At 41.7% G+C, this 20,269-nt stretch overlaps 2 protein-coding genes across 2 annotated transcripts in view; one reads left to right on the top strand and one right to left on the bottom strand.

Moving 5' to 3' along the window:
* Positions 1-2,434: 2,434 nt before the first annotated feature.
* Positions 2,435-9,544, top strand: nrsn1 (neurensin 1). Its single transcript, XM_062398331.1, has 6 exons — positions 2,435-2,534; positions 5,706-5,824; positions 6,080-6,172; positions 6,289-6,407; positions 6,659-6,846; positions 6,997-9,544. The coding sequence occupies exons 2-6, from the start codon at positions 5,726-5,728 to the stop codon at positions 7,098-7,100; spliced, it is 603 nt and encodes a 200-aa protein (XP_062254315.1). The 5' UTR covers positions 2,435-2,534; positions 5,706-5,725; the 3' UTR covers positions 7,101-9,544.
* A 3,021-nt stretch (positions 9,545-12,565) lies between these two features.
* LOC133965076 (doublecortin domain-containing protein 2-like) overlaps positions 12,566-20,269 on the bottom strand; it is a 53,719-nt gene continuing 46,015 nt past the window's right edge. The window contains exons 8-9 of the mRNA XM_062399472.1: positions 15,224-15,294; positions 12,566-14,450 (exon numbers count right to left, since the gene is read on the bottom strand). Coding sequence (XP_062255456.1) covers positions 13,230-14,450; positions 15,224-15,294 — 1,292 coding nt within the window. The 3' untranslated portion in view covers positions 12,566-13,229. The remainder of the gene's footprint in view (positions 14,451-15,223; positions 15,295-20,269) is intronic.

The following is a 20,269-nucleotide window of genomic DNA, read 5'->3' as shown; positions in this document are numbered from 1 at the left end:
CCCACCCCACCCACCCCCTTCTCTCTCATTCTCTCTAATGAGCTGTGGTCTGTTATCAGTCATTACAGGAAGCCTGATTATCCGACTGGCATTCTGCACACGCTCCCAGAGAACTTCCTGAAGGTGACCTTTCCACGTTGCCATAGGAACCACCTCTCTCTGCTCGGAGAGAGAGAGAGATGCCCAGGCAGAGAGAGAGAGTGAGAGTAAGAGAGATAGATAGGTAGAGAGAGAGGGAGAGAGAAAGGGAGAGATAGAGAGAGAGAGAGGGAGAAAGGGAGAAAGGGAGAGAGAGAGAGACAGGGAGAGATAACAGAACATTTTCTTTGGAACAAAAGTGCATTAGTATGCTGCAATGTGATAGCATTTCCGCACAAATCATTTTGTGATCAAATAATAAATAGACATGAACCTGCTCATTATTTAACATCGGGGCATCCCCAAGCCTCCATTTCTTTTGCTTAATTGCATCTAATTCATCTTAAAAACAGGGCTGCAAAGGTCCATTAGCTTCTCTGACCTGGAGGCAGCCTGAGGTAACTCATTTCCTCTATCTGTATGAAGAATTATGCTTTTAAGTAATATTTAAAAGATGGCTATTGGTGCAATAGAATTTCTTCTTTTTTTAAACTAAATAGACATGTGTAGAACATTCAGTTTGGTTAATTATTTGCATTGTTTTTTTTCTTTAAATGTGAATGTAGCTCAAAATCAAACACAAATTGAAAGCAGCCTGTCAAAGCCTCAGTTAAACACATTCTCTGCCATGTTTCTTCACTATGTGATATGTTCATGTACTATTTTGTGTTAGTCCACACAGGAATGTGTTCATGCAGTGTCTACAAAACTTAATGCTGTGAGAGATATTCTTGGCTGTCTAAAGTTATTCAATAACACCACTCGATAAATAACAACAACACATGAGAGCCTTAAAGGCTCTTGCCACAAATAGGCTCATTCTGATTTAACACCATTACAAATTTGAAATTCAATAATGTTTCTTATTCAATACATGTGGATTAAGACCTATGAATACATAAATCAGGCAAAAAGGCAGGGACACACATAGGCTCCACAGTCCTTTACATTTCATTATATGTACGTGGTTTCATGTGGCTGTACAATAAATATGCACCGTCACCAGTCTAACACTACTAATGGTTTTGGCTTATCATAAAGTCCGTCATGGAAAGGAAAAGTCTGTCATATATGAAACAGTGAAATATTAATTTGTTCAATTACCACAAAAAACATCTTGTCTTTCCAGAGCGACACAACATGAAATGCTTGTTTAAGCACAGCACAACACTTCCTGTCCTTTGAGACGTTCTGTACCACTGTCTCGCCTCACACATCGTCATGGCGACAGCTGCTCCCATACCCTCTCCCTCCCTTTTTCCTCCCTCTGTTTCCTCGGATGTTTGCCACACACTAGCCTGCCAACACAGACCTGCCGTTTCACACCTGCCCACGAGCTGGCCCTTTCCGGTTACTTGCCACAGAGTTCATTCTCAAGCCTCTATTATTAAAGAAGCCAGTGGGCTTATGCCAAACTCCCTTGGTCATGTTAACCTGTCTGTGACACAGACTATGGTCCAGACTGACCACGTCAGCATTTTACTTTACCAGACTGTTCTGCCTCCTGAATCTATTTTGGGGGGAGCTCATCTGCCATCCAGGAATAGTCCCTCTCTCTTGATCAGCAATCTTAGCTGTCAGACACACACAAACACACACACACAATTGGAGTGGTAATTAAATTAAAATGATTTGTTCCAAAGTGTGTTTTTGTATCGAGGATTTTTTCTCTAAAAATCTGAAATAATTTGATATAAAAAAAACAGCTAAACAGTTTAAAATCTGAAATCTAAATTTCTCAATTTGCTTTTTTCTCAAGAGGACGACTGAGATGGTGACTACCTCTTTCTACAGCAATGTACGTCAGAGAGCGCACTAAAAATAGACTCAGGGAATGTGACTGGAATCCTGGTGTTTCTCATTGGGTTTCTCCTCTAACTGGAAGGATATGGAAGATAACCCTCAATCCATCCATCCATCCATCCATCCATCAATCCATCGATCAATCCATCTATCTATCTATCTATCTATCTATCTATATATCTATCTATCTATCTATCTATCTATCTATCTATCTATCTATCTATCTATCTATCTATCTATCTATCTATCTATCTATCTATCTAAGCTGTACTACATTGAATGCCTCCATAAATCCATTCATGTATTATTCCTTCTCTGAATGCTGAATGAATGTCCTCCTGTTCAGCTCGTCCTTCCTCCCCGGTTATTTATATTCGCTATTCAATCATAATATATTGTCAAGGAAGTGACGCTTGCGCAGTAGACGTCGTAAAAATCTTGAATCATCAGGAGAGAGAGAGAGAGAGAGAGAGAGAGAGAGAGAGAGAGAGATAGAGAGAGAGAGAGAGAGAGAGAGAGAGGTGAGAGTAGAGTGATGGGAGCCGGCTGAGGGAACAGGAGCGAGTGATCACTCTCCGCGCTGCTGATGTCAGGTAAATGACGATTTTAATGACTTTTGATCATATTTCTGACGCCGCGGCAGCTACATAGGACTGTTGCTTCGCTAAATAACATATCTGCGGATTCGTATTTCCTCCAAAGATTCTTTCAGCCGTGCGTCATCGGTGCGCACGGTATCAGCGCGCACATCAGAAAGTAGCTTCCATGTGGAGAATAATCAGGATTAAAATGGCAACTTTGTGTTTACAACTTGACCTTTATAAATTACATCTATATATACGTGTTCTGGTCGTTGATGTCCTCATCAAATCGAATTTACTGATAATCCGAATGCTGTTACCTGTAGACGTGTGTTTTTCTCCGGGATTAGATTATTTAGGTGATCAGTCGACCTGATTTAGTCAAAGTGCTTAAATGCATTAAAAACGTTCTCTGTTTCTACCCGAGTCTCTTGGGGGGAGGATGACGAACAGACGAGATCTGTGCTCAGTCTGGCGTCACATGTTACGTCTGTGTGTTTGCCTGCTATGGTAATAATGGCGTTCAGCACCAAGGACAGTTCCCAGTCCTATATGGTCGATAGAACACTGTATCATGGGCAGTGTTTTCCCATTTTACCCATCTATTTCCATTATTGTGTTCATGTAGAACGGTTTTATTCATCCAGTTTTGTCTAGGTCAAGACAAGGTCGATACCTACGTAGTTTGTTTGGTTTGGCAGGTTCAATGTTATTTCAGCTACGTCTTGTTTTGTGGATAAGAGTATTATAATCAGTATTTGACAAATGTCACAGGTCGTTTTGGTATAGTATTATTTTAAATTAGTGAACCTGCTCTCCCTCTTTTATTTAAACATTTTTCTTATTCATTATTTGTTCACGCTCATGTGCACATTAGGTCTAACCTGTTTAATTGATTGTATCTTTGTTTCCTGGCCCTCCTTAAGTCAAGGTCATATTAACACCAATTTAACCTTGTTTAAAGAATTGTAAAATCATAAATGGAAATATGACAACAGAAAAAGGATGCGGCCTCACTGGAGTCTCAGGGACTTTGAAAGTAATTGCAGATTCTAATCAACAGTCTGTCATGATAACCTTTTTTTATTCGAAATATTCAAACTTTCTCGGACATATGCAGATATGGCTACAGAGAGATTTGACAGCATCTGGGCCCAGCCAGATGTTCATGACAGTTCTCCACATGGACAAATTAAGCGATAATACGATTAACATGACGTACCAGAAAACAACATGTCTCATCTTAATGCAGCCTCTCGCTCTTCCCACTCATGTAATATGTCCCTTTTGTTAGTGCGCCGTGTGTATTCATCTTTAGTCCTTTAATGTAGTGAGACACTGTCCAGATCCTCTTCTCGTCATCTTTATAACCTGAACATCTATAAGGGGGAAATCAGACAGCTAAGATAGAGGGTGCTGTGTCCACAGAGGCTGTGTCCTGCTGACTTTAACATGACCTTCCCCATTTATTTAACTCAGAAAAAACAAGGTATGTATTGTGCTGGTTGACATTTGATAAGTCCAATAAAATAAGTCAATCTTTTATCAAATGTCGAATTACTTTGAGGGACAATTTGTGGTTTTGGGCAATAAACAAACCTGACTTGACTTTGTAATGTTGAGCAAAGATAAGCAAGACACTGGAAATCTCCTCCATACTTTATTTGAGGGTCTAGTTCTGTGTTTCTTTCACAGATTAGCCACACAGAGGTTGTGTAATGATATTAATGGCAGCACAATATGGCAGTTTAAAACCCTTTAATATCCATCCCATATGGCAAGTTCATGTCAGATTATCACTGCACACCTTTACACACAAAACACTTATACTGTTTACTCTCCTGCTGATGTACATACACTTCAGTAACTGGTTCCCTAATTAGTTTACCTGAAAGCTCTCCCAGTTGCATGCCTGATACAAGAGGTCTGTATCCACCACTACTTTATTTAACATTAAACAACCACAACAGTAATTCTACTTGATTTATAGGCCGACCCTGTTGAACCAGAAAGCCAATTAAGCCACTGGTTTTGTTTCAGGGACAAGTTGTTTCTTTTCCATTTGTCACATGTGTCAGGAGAGCACAGCACTGCTGCTGTAGAGACCGCAATATATTTCACGGGTGAATATATATATGCCCTGTCTGGTTCCGGCCAGACCCACATAATAGCGTGAAGAAATATTGCCAACACTAGGATCAATGTTTTATTCCAACTTCTCGAGTCCCCAGTCTATTCCTGCTGCGGTGCTACAGAAACAGCAGTTGAGATTTAGTGTCGTCTGCCATAAACTTGAAACATAGTTATGTGTGTTTGTGTAGAGGCACCGAGCCGTGTAATGCCTCGGAGATATTTAATACTGAGGGAATAACAACTGTGTGTTAGCTAACATTTCCTAAAGCAAATGTTTTCTTGTCCTCTCGTTTTAGTTTACGGAGGCATGGGTTACTGTAAAAGAAACCAAACAGAGCATATAGTTACAGGTATAACAGTGTTTATTGAGCTATATTAACAGAATATCATGAATTTAAAGCTTTTCTAGTAAAAACTAATATGTTTTAAAGGAAATTAGTTTCTTCTGCAGGACAGAATAGTTTTTGTTTGTTATATTTATTGAAAGGCTGATACTTGTCTTGTCAAACAAAAAGCACACTACAACTTATACAGCATGTCCTTAGTTTGTATCTTCTATGAAAGCTTTCAACCTGCTATATACAAAATACATTGTCTAGATTCTGATCCATGGCAAAAACTGTGGGTGCTGATGTTATGATTTTTGCATGGAACGGGTTAATTCTGTGCATGTCAGCACTCTCTGCATCGAGCAGACACAATATTGAATCTCAAGAGGAGGAGAGATATAATATTTCATTGGCTTATTTCATAATGGCAGACAAGGAGAATGCATCATTAATCTCAATGTACCGAGCCAGCCTTGCCTTCCGTTCGATGTTACATAACTATCTGGCGCTGCGTGTTAGGGGTGATGAGCGCTTGTGTGTGTGTTTGTTGATGTGAATTTTGAAATGTACAATATTTGCATGTGTGTACATGTTTATGCAGCGTTTGTCCACAAACCGCATGGGTGGTTCCTCCGAGCGAGCGTGCAGCCGTGCATTCATGCATGTGTGTGTATATATGTGTGTGTGTGTGTTTGTGTGCATGTGTGTATGTGCCTTCCAGCAGGTACACAGAGGTGAAGGATGACTTCTTGCCCAGAGATCTGTGGGTCGGAGTACGGAGAGCAAGTTCAAGCCAATGGGAACTGCCAGCAGTATGGAGTCCGCTCCTACCTACACCAGGTACAACTCGCACACATTCACACACACACACACACGCACATGCCGTATATACTCACTTTGAAATAAATACAAGTATAGGGCTTCCCTCAGCCGATATGAACCATTCTCTGTTACACACTTGTGTCATCAGGTCCTCATTTCGTAACCACTTTACTGCTTCTTTGTGAAACTTGGGGTTTCAGATATTGATTTCTTGTGGGTTATAATCTGTTTATGTGAAATGTGAGTGGAGCATCTCTTTCTCTATGATCCCAGTTTTATGAGGAGTGCACAGCTTCCATTTGGGAACGCGATGAAGATTTTCAGATTCAGAGATCACCTAGCAGGTGGAGCTCTTTACTCTGGAAGGTAAGGCTCACTTTAAAACAACAAACAAAACGCGCTTCAGCTGCTTTTATTACCATTCTGTTATCAAGTCTTTGCTTTTATTACAGCCCCCAATGTCTTTTTTGTCCTCTGTCCAGGTCTGTCTCGTGTTCGGCTCCCTGATCTTGGTGTCAGGCTTCATCATTGTTTTGGTGGGGTACACCACTCCAACCAGGATCGAAGCATTTGGAGAGGATGATCTACTTTTTGTTGACAGGTATAGAAACAATACAGTCAAATAAAAGTTAAAAAATCATGTTCTTATATGGCTCTATTGTAGATCTGGCTTCTTATTTATGCCTGCCTATTGGGACATAGGTTCTATATAAGGGTAGAGATATAAAAGTAATGGATGGTCTCATTATTGTAGAGTTTTTCATGCTTCATGTTTGCGGATATTAGTTGTACAGAAACAGATTGTTACATTTCCAATTAAAGCCCTAAACTACTCGTCTTTTTCTCGAACAGCCATGCTGTCAGTTTCAACCGCGCCCTGGACGTCTGCAAGCTGACGGGTGCCGTGTTGTTCTGTGTGGGTGGCACCTCCATGGCTGTTGGCCTCCTGCTGTCCGCCTTTGCCAAAAGCTATTCCAAAGAAGAATTGTTTCTGCAGCAAAAGTTTAAGGAGAGGTTGGCAGATCTGCACGCAACAGTTGGTAAGATTAAGTCCCGTTCTGTCTCATTATAACACAAAATGGATTCAATTTGCCAAACTGTCAGTAGAATAAATCAAAGATCTCCTTTAGCAGTTAAAATGTACTGGTCATGTGTGGACATGCCTGAATGCCGATCTGCTCTTGTCTCAGGTACCCCCATAATGAGAGCACCCACCCCCGGGGAGGGAAAAGTGCCAGTCACGCTTTCCAAAGTCCAGAACATCCAGCCAGCAAACTCAAAGTCGGACACCTGACAGTCGTCGACATGAAGGCAGAGGGTGGAGAAGCGTGTATGAGGAGTGATTTGAGAGCAGAGTGTGTGCGAGTGCGAATACACACCTGTGTGTGTGTTGATCTAGATGTATATTTTCTCCTTTGAAAGGTCAACTTACATGTTACTCATTATATCGGTTCCTTGTCCTTATTTGCCGTGTTTGACATTGAAGTTTGATTTTACGGTTACATACAGTCGCTGCGGAGTTAATATAGAGACGTTCAAAAGGAATATCGGTTGCGTAAAATTCATAGTTTTCTAACAAAGCACATGCAGCTCTGCCCAGAAATCAAACCTCAGACACCAATCAATAGAACACGGCTGCTGAACAACATAATCGCAGCTTCCACGGAGCATTTTCCTGTCGAGCGGATTCACATTATGAAAAAAAGAGAAGGATGGTGTTAGTGCTGGAGGGTGCAGAGCAGCAGATGCAGTGTTGTTTGAAGTCATTGCTGATTTGGCCCTGTTCACTGAAATGATCAAAAGACGCACCAGGCTCAACAACCATTATTTCTGCCCGGTGACTCAAAACAGAGACAGCAGAGTGTTATTGTGGAAGCTAAACTCTTGTGTGCATACTCTGTGTATCTATCCCTGAACTGTGAGCCAGACCTGTCCATCGCAAGCAGACAACATGAACAGAACACATACTTCTGCGGGTAGTCAGAACAAATTAGGCACAACCGGATGAGAACAAACCTTGCGGGTAGATCCCACACTGACATTTTCATCTGTCTTGTTAGGCCTCTGATTTTGTCTTCTCCAGTAAATCCTCAGACAGGATCGATGAGACCGGACCAGACAGGCCGGTGAAAGCTACATTGAACCGGACAGAACATGCAGAGCGGCGCAGTCTGCCACTAAATCACACAGCTTATACTTTCCGGGTGAGATGAACATGGCGTTCATCATGTCGTCTCATGGCAAACCCGTTCACTCTCTGTCTCCTCTCGGTCAAAGATGGAGATGGTGCCGAGGGTGCTTGAGGAGAGACAACATGACAGATATGTTGCATAACGGGGGGGGGGGGGGGGGGGGGGGGGCGCTCAGCCCTCCCGTGAGATTCTGTTTGACAGTGCTCACTGCTTTACATTGCGTAAAGTGATAATTCACAGACAGTGTACGGTCGCTATGTCACTCGCAAACCATTTCTGAGACAGCAAATATATCGATGAGGTTTTTTATTTTATTTCAAACAAGCTTAGCGCGAGCTCCAGCTCACACGCTGTAACCGTAACTTACGAGCAAAACAAGCTGTAAACAGTCACGTGTCAGTGCTTTTTAAAACTTTCTCTCTTTATGTTTGATAAATATGTGTTTTTTGAATTTTTTGGACCATGCCACTTTAAATGATTATTATTATTCATTTTTTTTATTTTTACATGAATTACAACTCACTGGACTTGGATTCAAAAGCATTTGTTACAGTGGTAGTAACTGTCCAAGTGCCATCAAGCTACATGCCTCCCAATGTGTATCAATGCAGCAGCTCCTTCGAATTCATGTGGCAAGAATGGTGGATGCTCATTGTCTGAAATACTGTGCTGTTCATGTAACTTGACTTCTCACAGCCTCCGCTCCCGTCTTTACTGCCTTTCTTCTTTTGCTTTGAGAAATTCTGGAATTTTCATTTCAATGCTTAAACATATTCGGCACATTCAAAACAAACAATTGTAGCTGTAGCTCTGAAGAACAACATTCTAACAAAGGAGATGTTACAAAGGAACCAACTGTCAAGTAGTACAATACAAGAAGAAAAACAAAGCTGCTGTAACCAAACACTCCAGTTGGGCCAGTGTTTAGTAAGTGGATAATAAATGTGCTGATGTATTGCTACATGCTGTGAATTTGATTTTGAAGTCTTTAAAGCAACACTATGGAACTTTAAACGATGGTTCACTGACTTGGAACAAGGGAAATGTTACCAGTTTCATTCTAACTCCTCACCCTGAACATCTGTTCTTGCTCTTTGTTACTTTTAGTCTTTGCTTATTGTGATAAAATCAGTGCCCAGCAAGTTCAAGAGTAATGTCCAACTGTAGATCAGTTAAAAAGACTTATAAATATTTTTTTAAACAACGTTGATTGTTGATATTCTGTGAGGAAACCTTTGAAGTAATCAGTTTGTTTTTTTGTTGTCTTTGGTGTTACATTTAAACCACATAATCATTCAGACACGCAACCCAACAGAAGGATCACCACGTGTGGCTGCAGAGGGCGCTGTTGCTCAGTAAAAGTTACATGGTGTTGCTTTAATAGACCGGAGTTTAATTGTTCATTCCAGCCCAGAATCTGGGAGATTTTTTTTTCTGTTATGTGAAAACAAAAAAATGCTTTTGATCTTATTTCCTCTGATCCTGTCTTCTACTGTCTGTTGCTGTAACAGTGGATTCTCCCAATGAATAAAACAAGTGGACTGTACTTACTAAAGGTTGGATCGGATAAAGAACAAATATACAGACGGGTGACAAAGCAATTACCGACATGATGTATCTTGATGAGGTGATGAGCCACCGGAGCAGATTCAATGGGCCCCGGCATTGATCCTACGAGTCTCTGAACTCCAATGGTGGGATTATCACTGTGGTTCAATGAGGGCTATCAAACATATTAGGGCAAAATCTCCATAGTTTTGTGTTTCAAAAGTTTCAATCTAAACATTAAGCAGAAAAGACCTCTCAAAAGAACCCCCCCCCCCCCCCCCCCGCAACAGTGCCACCAGATCCCCTCAACGCAGGAGTGAAGCGTTCATGCCTGTACCGCTCCGCTGCAGCTCGCCCACTTGTCGACAACATGGTGAAGGGTGATTCATCTGACCATTACCCCCCACCCCCCCCCACACGCACACACACAGATCTCTGTAGATCAGTTTGTATGGTTTCTTTGCACCTCTACACTCACAATGGGGCTTTCATCTTTTCAACGAGGAGTTTGATAACACCGCTCTCTATGTGATCGCCGACAGAACGGTTCTCCCTGACCACGGTCCTGCAGTGACACTATAAGACGAGATGATTTTTTCATGCATCACAGCAACTCTCGAGCATCACGAGCATCAAATGAGAGCCGTCGGTCACGAGTTCTGACCCTGACGTCTTTCCCGTGGATCCAAACACAGATGTCACTTAGTCGCTGTCATATCGAAGCACTGGATAGTTGAGCCTTTTAACTGAAGCTCCTGCCATCTGTGCCCTGATAATAAACCCTCTGTCCAAGCAAAGATCTTATCCTCCTGCCATCTTGATAGAAAAATATGAATTAACTTGTCCTGCAAAGCACTTTGAAAAATGCCACATGTGAAGAATATACTCATACTACTTATGTATACTTACGCTTATATATCTGCATTCATTATCTTCCTCCACTCCACTTAATTGAGATTCTTCCTCTACAGTCCCCACAGTCCCCCGTTTGTATATCGGTGTCCACAGAGAGTATGTCTATTTTAAAGGAACACAATAAACCTGAAATGTCTGTAGTTTAAAACTTGTGAAGATTCTCTGTATCCTCATATCAAAACATTATCACCAAACGATCAGAGGGAAGTTACCATGTTCACTTAATGAGCATTATCAGCAGTATTGCATTATAGTGATGGTGACAGCTTCATTCTGTTATTTCTCTCAGTCTTTCCATTCATACAAACAATTGGTTAATCCGAAGAAAAGACTAAAACTAAATCTCTAATGATATTTTGAGACATATTTTCAAAGGAATTTTAGTCTAATGTAAATTCACTGGTTAGATTTGCAGGTACCTTTCACAATAATGAATGATGCAACCTATTTTTTCAATCAATGATAATTTAAAGGAGACACACACAATTCAGACATGAAGGAGCGTGATGCACTTTCTCAGTCAGTCATTCTGTGTCTGTGCTTTTCCATGAAACAGTCGGTTGTGGCAATTAGCCACAAGCAGCCTCGCACAGAACGGAATCTGTGGCGTGATCTATGATCTATTTTAGTGAGCGCGATGGCCTCGCCGCCCTCTCATCCCTGCAGCTGCTCAAACTGGGATTCATGCGAGTTTGTGAGTCACCATCCAAGGGGAGAGGGAGAGCACGGATGAGAGAGGGTGAGGAAGGAGGAGAGAGCAACAAGCAAGCATCACACAGGGGAGGTGGGGGCTGGTGTGTGTGTGTGTGTTTTTGTGTGTGTGAGTGAGTCATAAAGCCTGACTGGTCGGGGTGGTGATCCTTAAGGTGCTATTTCTGGAGTTGCCATTAATTCTGTCTTACATCCTCCGCTGCCAGCCCCTCTCTCTGTGTGTGCGTGTGTGTGTTTGTGTGTCTGTTACATGGAAAACAGGGTTAAAAGGAATTAAGTTTATAAGAAAATATTAGGATAAAGCTACGAAAAAAAAATTAATATCCTTTTTTCTTTAAATGATGTTGGCAGTATAATTATCTATAAAGTATTGTAATAAAAAAAACATAAAGGTTTTACACTGACCATGTGTGATGTGCATTCAACTTAACAAAACAGTTTCTATGTCTAACCGGTGCTAACCTTTAGCTGTCAGGATCAGTTGGACACACAATGAATCACGTTATTGAACACTGCAAACTCCTGCGACCACAGTGGGTGAACACTGTCTATTTCCTTAAGGAAAGTCTCCATATTGCACAAGGCTTACTCAGCTAAACATGATATAATACATATGTGTACATACCTGAGGTGGATCAGCACGAGGCTAAAGGAAAGGTACTTTGTGATTCTTGTCTGCACACAGGACTTTAAGCTTTAGTACAGAAGACCAGATATGTCGAGATGCCATTTAGGGCTTTACATAGTGAATTAATGAAGCCAAGGCCGATCAGGTCCTTAAAGAGACTAACCCCTTTTCATTAAATGATGTCAAAACTCTTATGACACTTATTAAGTTGTTATGACCTGAATCCAAGGGTTTAAGAGTGGAGGCACTGATTTGTCTGATAAAAAAAAAATTAAGTTTGTGAAGAAACTGCAGAAATGGAATAGATTCCGTGTGCTCAGTGTTGGAAGCAGCCATCTGCCGTCCTTGTTTTTAGGTTGTGTTAGGTTTACGGTGTTTAGGTGAATTAACGGGATTATCTGACCCTACTATTCTACTCCTCTGCTGCTATTTCCTTTTTCATTCAAAGCAACAGATGCAGATACTTTCTCCAGAATCAAGATGGAGAGTAATGACTCTTCTGACTCTACTTTAAATTCAAAAGTAAGAGCAAAAGGTTACAGTGAGTGAAGCTGTACTTAAAAAGAACGAGTAAAGATCATCCCGCCTTCACCGTAGTAAACATAAATACCTTTATACTATAATAAAGTACAACTTGACCATTACTCTTGAGTTGTTTTAATACATACAGTGTTGTTTTTATGATGAATCATCAAGCAGACAGATTGAGAGGATTGAGAGGCACAAATAAATGAAGCAATGGGGTTTGAATTTTCTTATTTATTTATTTGGTAGAAGAAAAATAAATACAAATTAAGTGGAACAAAAAGGAACAGCTTTATAAAGAAGACTTCCCAGTGACATTCCTTATCACATAACATATAGAGCTTTACATTCAGACACATGCAGAATCACACACAGCTCGTTGAACTCACTTAAAAAGCTCACGTGCACTGGGACAAAAACACCATACATACAAAAAAATAACATTTTGAAACAAGCAGCTAACAGGATTATACCTGTGAGTAAACTTATATTATTGGATTTAAAAATGTAATGATAACATGTATATTTAAATTTCCCTGCATCCCTCACTACCGTGTTCACTGTGTAAAGCAGCTCAGAAGTTCACAGCACTTGTAAATGGAAAATAAAAGTATATTTTTAGAGTTTGTATTTGTTGTTTATTGCTTTCAGACATGGATAAATGAATCGTTAGTTATAAATAAAACCGTTTACCTGAACTTTCTCAAACTATATTTCACTGTCAGCATTTCAAAGATTATATTGCTCTGCGATGTCAAATCATTATCTTTTCAGGGCGACTTCTACAAGGCCATCTAGTAAATATGTCTGCAGTCCTGTCGTGCTTTGCCTTCCGTGCATTTGCAATTTTACACACTGTAAAACATTGCTTCGGATCTTCAGCACCGCTCAACCCAATCAACTTTCACATTTTCTCCTTCTTTTCTAATCCTCCTCCTTCTCTTTCCTCCTCTTCCTTCTCTTCATCACATTCCCCTGTCTCTCCGTTTGCTGCCGTATCCTTGGGTCCGGCTGAATTTGTGTCCTCTGTGTCCAGCTCCAATTCGCTCTCCAGCTCATCATCTCCTGCTCCCTCGACCTCTCCCTTCTCCTTCCTCTCCTCTTCCCCTGACCCTTCGGTGGCCCCCTCTTTTGTCTCGCTCACATCTTCCTCCTGGTTACTGTTGCCACTGCTGCTTTGGTCTTTATCGCCGTCTTTTGTCTTGTTATCTGACTGAGTCTTCTCTGGGTCGCTGTCGTTCTCCATCGCCGTCTGTTCCTCCTCTGCGTCTACATCATTATTCTCGTCCTTGCTGTTTTTCTCCCCCTCTTCGCTGACTTTATCTTGCTCCTCCTCTTCTGCGTTGTTGCCCTGCTCGTCCTTTTCACCGTCAGAAGATGCATGACTTCCATCCTCTTTCTCTGCACTGTCCTGGCTCTTATCACTGTTGCTACCGCTGGACCTCTGCTCCTCAGCCTCAACCTCCTCCTTGCTCTCGACCTCCTCCTTGTTCTTGACGTCCTCCTTGCTCTCGACCTCCTCCTTGCTCTCAACCTCCTCCTTGCTCTTGACCTCCTCCTTGCTCTCAACCTCCTCCTTGCTGTCAACCTCCTCCTTGCTGTCAACCTCCTCCTTGCTCTCGACCTCCTCCTTGCTCTCAACCTCCTCCTTGCTCTCAACCTCCTCCTTGCTGTCAACCTCCTCCTTGCTGTCAACCTCCTCCTTGCTCTCGACCTCCTCCTTGCTCTCGACCTCCTCCTTGCTCTCGACCTCCTCCTTGCTCTTGACCTCCTCCTTGCTCTTGTCCGTGACCTCCTCTGCCGCTTCTCTTTTTACCTCGTCCTCTTTCTCTTCATGTTCTGCTGTTGCTTCATCCTCTTTTTCACTTGGCTCTACATCTCCCTTCTTTTCTTCATCCCCCTCTTCTTCACCGGTTGTCACCTGGTTTTCCTCCTGATCTGCTTTGCTGGCAGAAGCATCCTCTTCGACTTCTTCTTCTTTGGTGTTCTCAGCAGCAGCTTCCTCCTGCTCTTCTGACTTTTCGCTGTTCTCCTCTGCAGCTTCTGAATCTTCGTCTGGAGGTTTCTGCTCTTCTGACTTTTCGCTGTTCTCCTCCGCAGCTATTGAATCATCATCTGCAGGTTTCTGTAATGAAATAATACCATGGAAACAATTTATAGCTCTCAATACAGGTTTGCAAATGGTATAATTAGATTGTGTGACAATAATGATTCCTGTGACCCACACTCTCCTGGAGGAGTGACAGCACTAGAGTCATGAGCTCTTACAAATCAAGTGTTTCTCCCTGAGAGCCTGCTAATGGAATGTCAATCAAGGCACAACAAGTAGTGGAGGAATAAGAAAGGCATGTGTACCATGGTCTATTAAGCAATGAGTATTAATTGATTTCATCAAATAACAATTATGTAATTTTCTGCTTAAACATTAATGGGTGATGTTGGTATTATTTATTCCCAATTCCAAACTTATAAATATTAGTCCCCTAAATGTGCCTGATGTTTTTTATCAAGACACATTAATCACTCTAAGAAAAGGAGGTGACAATTTGGAAAAGTGCTCTCTGTATCCCATCTCTAAAAAGAACACCTGGATCTACCCCCTGATCCAGATGTGCACCACGATTTAATGGATCCCTCCCTGACCTTCATCGCATCCATCAGCAAAGTTTCTGTCCGGTTGTGTTTTTGCAAACAAACAATGCAGATGAAAACATAACCTCCTTGATAATAAATTTATTTTAAATATTGCATCAGACTCAGCCATTAACTTCTGGTATAAATCCGCAATCATAACAAGATATAAACAACGAATGTCCACCTGCCTCCAGTCTATCTTCATAAAGACGTCATTACTGATCAGTGCAATAGTCTATCGCGTGCACTGCTCTTTGCTTTTACCTCTTCAGCCGGCTGCTCTTGAGGGGCTTTGTCATCAGTGTTTCCATCATCAGCCTTTGATTCCTGGTCATCTGGGAATAGGAGGAGAACACAGACTCACTGAGCATGGCAAACAACTGAGGCTGATTTAGAAAAAATCAAATCAAAGCAGGTTAAGAACAAGTATAGAACATGTGGCAAAACCATGTGTTTCATCATCCTAATGTGTGATATTGAATTTTGTGCGGGCTTGTTAGATGGAATATAAGTTGAAGATGAGTGATAAGTGTCATCACAGTGTAAATATGAGACTATTTATTCATCTCACACGGGCATAGGTAGACTTGTCGAGGCCAAATCAGATTAAACAGAGGCAGAAAGGTCATAAGTGGATGTACAGCTCCGCAAATATATGAATAATCATTCAATATTTGAGAGAAATCCACCGAATTAAATTAAGCGGAATTAAAAAAATGAAAAACCGGCTACATGCTGGTGAGTTGTGATTAATTCAATGCCCGCCTTGTTATGTGAAAACCTTCATCAGTTTATTTATGTGCTGACGACTTTCCAGGACCCTAAACCCTGAATTCCTCAATCACAGCCCATTACATCATTTCAGGAATCCATAAAGCCCTCCTCCTATAAATAAGGGAGCTTTTATTCACCACGCAGTAAGTGACTTGTTGGAATTATACAGCTTCTTTTCAGCAGCTGGGTTTTTTCCCCCAGGTTTGAACAAATACAGCACAAGAGTGACACCTGGTGGTCAGAGGGGGAAGCAACCAATCAATTTTTTCAGGCAAGTAAACAACTTGCCCAGACAAAGGAAGTGTCTGGTGTTGTTTTCATAAGGTGGAGGTTGTTGTACCTTAGAGAACCTACTGCTCTTATTACCTCACACACACACACAAGATGTATTAAAGAGATTCCAGGGCTGATGTTTATCTTCAGGATCTTAGATTTAACACGAAAGGAGGATGAATCCTGCATTTTCTTGTTTGGTTTGAGGAAATGCTTGGTTTCCTTCGCTGAAGCTTCGATTATTCTTTTCAGCGACAGTGAAAGCCACAGACTGTATAAAGTGTTTGGAGCTGGTTGCGTACAGCAGCACGAAAAGACAAGAAAAACATAGACGCACAACGAGCCTTTATAACAACCGCCGGATTAGTTTCAGCTATGGAAAAATATCCTCCGGTGGCCCCCTGGGGAAACACCTGTCACCATTTGCAGTCTAAACAATTACAAAGTGAGAGTGAGACTCCTGCTGTTTAAATGAAGACTTCACACAAAGCCAGCAGCAGCCGCACACACCCGTTTCTATTGGAGCGCTCAGCCCAACGAGGCAGGTTTGTTGGAGTGCAAAATTAACAAGGGGGATTTTCAGTTTTCATGTGAGCATGTGCATCGGAGGCCTTTGGAATAATTAACCCCAAACATCATAAGAGGAATACAACTATACGCTCTGATAAACAACATAATTACACACTTGTTTTTGAAACACAGGATGAGATAGAAATTTCCAATCAGAAATGAGCGGCAAAAGAGTGGTGGAGAAAAACATCACAAAACAAAAAAAAACAGTGTAATTAATGTCCTTAATATTAGTTTAAGAAGAAAAATGACTCAGGTAGAGATTAGAGGAGTTTATGGAGACATTTAATGCATTTCAAATGCAAAACTGATTGAAGTTTAGCTATGGTGGGAGATGAAACGCTATGGTAATAATAACGGACTTCTTTAAGAATATTTTATGGAAATCGGCTGCATTCATTAACGGCGATGGCTGAACGACTGAGCGTAAGCAGTGGATGAGCCGCCGCGACTCTAAACATCTTAACGTGATTTGAGGATGAGGCACGGGCTCATGAAAATGCTAAATCAAATTAAACACAACATTTAGAACATCCCCTCCTCGCTCCTCATTAAATCCAGGACATTTGGGTTGTGACTTTGGAGTTGCTCGGACAGTTGTGTGTATTTATGTGTGTGCGCAATTTTTGTCATAAACAGACAGAAATTACAACCCCCCCCCCCCTACCCACACAGACATTCCTACATTCACTTGCACCAACAGCGACGGAGCACACCCCCATTTCAGAGGTAATGCAACATCTCATCCATCAGCGAGAGGTAAAACAAGGATGCAACTGTAAGCGGGTATAATTACTCACATAAATGGCTCTCGCTGCCATTCTTATGAAAGGTGGAGTTATAAATGAGTGGTGTTGCGGAGCAGGGCAATAAAACACAACTGGAGATGAAGTGATAGCAGCGAGTAAATAACAACAACCTCCCGCGCCTCAACTAGCCAACTACTGTATGTCTCTATTTAAACGCACACGACAGACACACACACACACACACACACACACACACACACACAGACACAGGATTTAAGTTTTAGGATACTGCCTTGTGCATAAAACCGAGAAAGAACCACTCTGCAATAACACAATGGAACATTTCACTGATCTCTGCTTCCACTTGATGTGCACATTCACTTCTCATAAAGACACTGACACACTGGGTGGGACACCTGAGAGCAATTGACACCAGGTAATATGATGTAGATACTATTCCATAAAATATGTAAGGATTACATTAATAGACTTAATTAATAAAACACACGACACAACCCTCTGCGGTTCCCTGAGAGCTCTGAACGTCAACAACTGCCACAGACTATTTCCTGGCACCGCTGTTAGCAAACAGGCACAAGCTCCCCTTTCATTCTGCAGGATGTGAGAGATTGTTACCAATCATCTCCTGTTTACTGAAGTCGAAGTGACGAGTTTAAACTCAACAGGGGGTCGGACGATGGACGAAATAAAAGAACCACGTTGTATATTCCATCACCATATTGTTTATGAATACGCAATTCCAACGGCAAATAATAAAGTGCAGGGGTTTTTTTTTGTCGTCCAATGTTGAAGTGCAGTGAGCAGCAGTGCCGAGCAGAGACTTGTGAGGTCCAATATCGTGTTTAAAAGCCTCCACGCTCCTCCAGGAAGCATTAATGAGCACAAACCACACAGTGCATTCAAGTCCTTGACTCCACGGGAAATCTGAGGCAGACAAGTTCCAGAACGTGTTGTTTTTTTCCATCGCAAAATTGAGCCGTGAAAAGATTCACTGAGGGTGTGTGATGCTTTTTAAATGGCTGTGAAGTCGCTGCACTGGAGAGGAACCAGCCTAAATACCTATAAACAAAGCATTGATCCGAGTTAGTTGTTAATCTGTCAAATAACTTTTCATGTGTTGAGACATTATTAATCATACAACCGAGATTTTGAGTTGACTGAAATGTTAGAATCAAAAATATCAAGCCATAGAGAAATATTGGCATATCTCGATTTTGTATATATTTTACTTACTGCACTATTTATGAGAAAACCACCTGAAATAAACCACTTTATTCGACATTTAATGTGCAAAGTCTACTGATCACCCGTCATCCACTCTGCAGGTTAATCACGGTTGGCTGTTTAGCCAGTGTAGTCCATGAGAGGAGAGGAATGCTGAATGCAATCACCCGTCTGTCACCACAGCCTGATGGGAACCACTGTTGTTGCTCCCATCTCTTTTGTAGTCACCAGGCACGATGAGACACTCAGAGCATTATCACCTCTGACAGGCGGACATCTGCCTAACAAGCACTGGAAAGACATGTTCCTGGAAATGCTCTGGATGTCATGGTCAATAGTAGGCGTGTATGTGTGTGTATGTGAGTGTGTGTGTGTGCGTCAGAGGTTGCCGCACAAAATACACCCAAGGCTGTTATACACAGTGTGTTTATGCCTATAAACCACAGCCTGGAAAAACAGACACATCCACAACAAGCCTCCACAGTTTAAATACACACTCACTACTTAATGTACCTAAATCATTCCACACAACTATCACCATAAAGCACACCATATTGCTTACGTACTGTATATACAGTCTGATTTATCCCGGTCAGCAAATGCCTGAGTTATGGCGGAGTGTAAAACAACATGGGTACTAACTCCGAATGGTAATTAGGAAATGTTGCCACTCAGCAAGCGTCCTCCAGTCACTGACCAGGGTCCTGTTAAAAGGTTTAATGACTGTGTGGCCGGCTCCCGTCACAGAGGCTCGGTTTATAGTGATGCTGCACAGAGAAGCCACTGCAGCTGCCTCAAATCTGATGACTGGACTGTTTGCTTCTTCATCTGTTTCTTTCTCTCTCTCTCATGCAAACACACAGTAAACTCCCATGTAAAGCATATGTTTATAAGGTCGACGAGAATCATTAGCCTCAGGGTTGAAGTGATGTTCCCATACTGCTGATTAAAAGTCATGATATTTGATTTTACTTATTGTATTGGATCCCCATTAGAAGCACATGGGTGTGCCTCTGGTCTTAAAGGGGTCCGGAACATATATAAAGTGTAGACAACTTAAAATTAAAAATATACAGCTACTGCTACTACTTGTTTTTCCTTTCCTGCCTCTTGTTTTCACAGCCTGGCATCACCAGACCCATTTTACCCAATAAATGTTTTTTAAAACTCTCCAAGGATTTTCCATGTTTAAGGTTATCAGTGGTCACGATGGAGAGACTGCTCCTCCCTCCATTATATACTGCTTTTCCTTTGAAAGACGCAGGGGAGTTGGAGCCAATCCCAGCTGACATTGGACAAAAGGCGGGGTTCACCCTGGACAGGTGGGCAGCATATCACAGGGCTGACATACAGAGACAAACAACCATTCACTCTCACATTCACATCTACAGGGAATGCACAGTCTCCAATGAACCTAACCCCAGCTGGACTGCCTTTGGACTGCGGGAGGAAGCCGCACCACCACGTTAGCCCAAAGCAAATCTGAATAATGAAAATGCTAACATGGCACAATGCAACGTACAACATGCTGAGAAGAGCTGTGATGGTGAAACATTGACATTCAGTTGGTTTAATACAGTTGCAACAGACCCCTCAACAGAAGTCAACAGACCCTTCCACGTTAGCTACAGACATTCTGACTGCTGATGAAAATGCTTCAGTGGTGTCATCATATTAAACCTGTTTTAGATGTATGGCT

Source organism: Platichthys flesus, chromosome 11 (assembly GCF_949316205.1).
Source record: "Platichthys flesus chromosome 11, fPlaFle2.1, whole genome shotgun sequence".
In the NCBI taxonomy this organism is placed as follows: domain Eukaryota; kingdom Metazoa; phylum Chordata; class Actinopteri; order Pleuronectiformes; family Pleuronectidae; genus Platichthys; species Platichthys flesus.
The sequence above is the reverse complement of the archived record's forward strand: the minus strand, read 5'-3'. Positions and strand labels throughout refer to the sequence as shown.

Excerpts from the sequence above, each read along its gene's own strand:
- nrsn1 (XM_062398331.1), top strand. The coding sequence starts at position 5,726 with ATGACTTCTTGCCCAGAGATCTGTGGGTCGGAGTACGGAGAGCAAGTT. Across the intron at positions 5,825-6,079 it reads TCCGCTCCTACCTACACCAG|TTTTATGAGGAGTGCACAGC; the intron begins GTACAACTCGCA and ends CTATGATCCCAG. Across the intron at positions 6,408-6,658 it reads GATCTACTTTTTGTTGACAG|CCATGCTGTCAGTTTCAACC; the intron begins GTATAGAAACAA and ends TTTCTCGAACAG.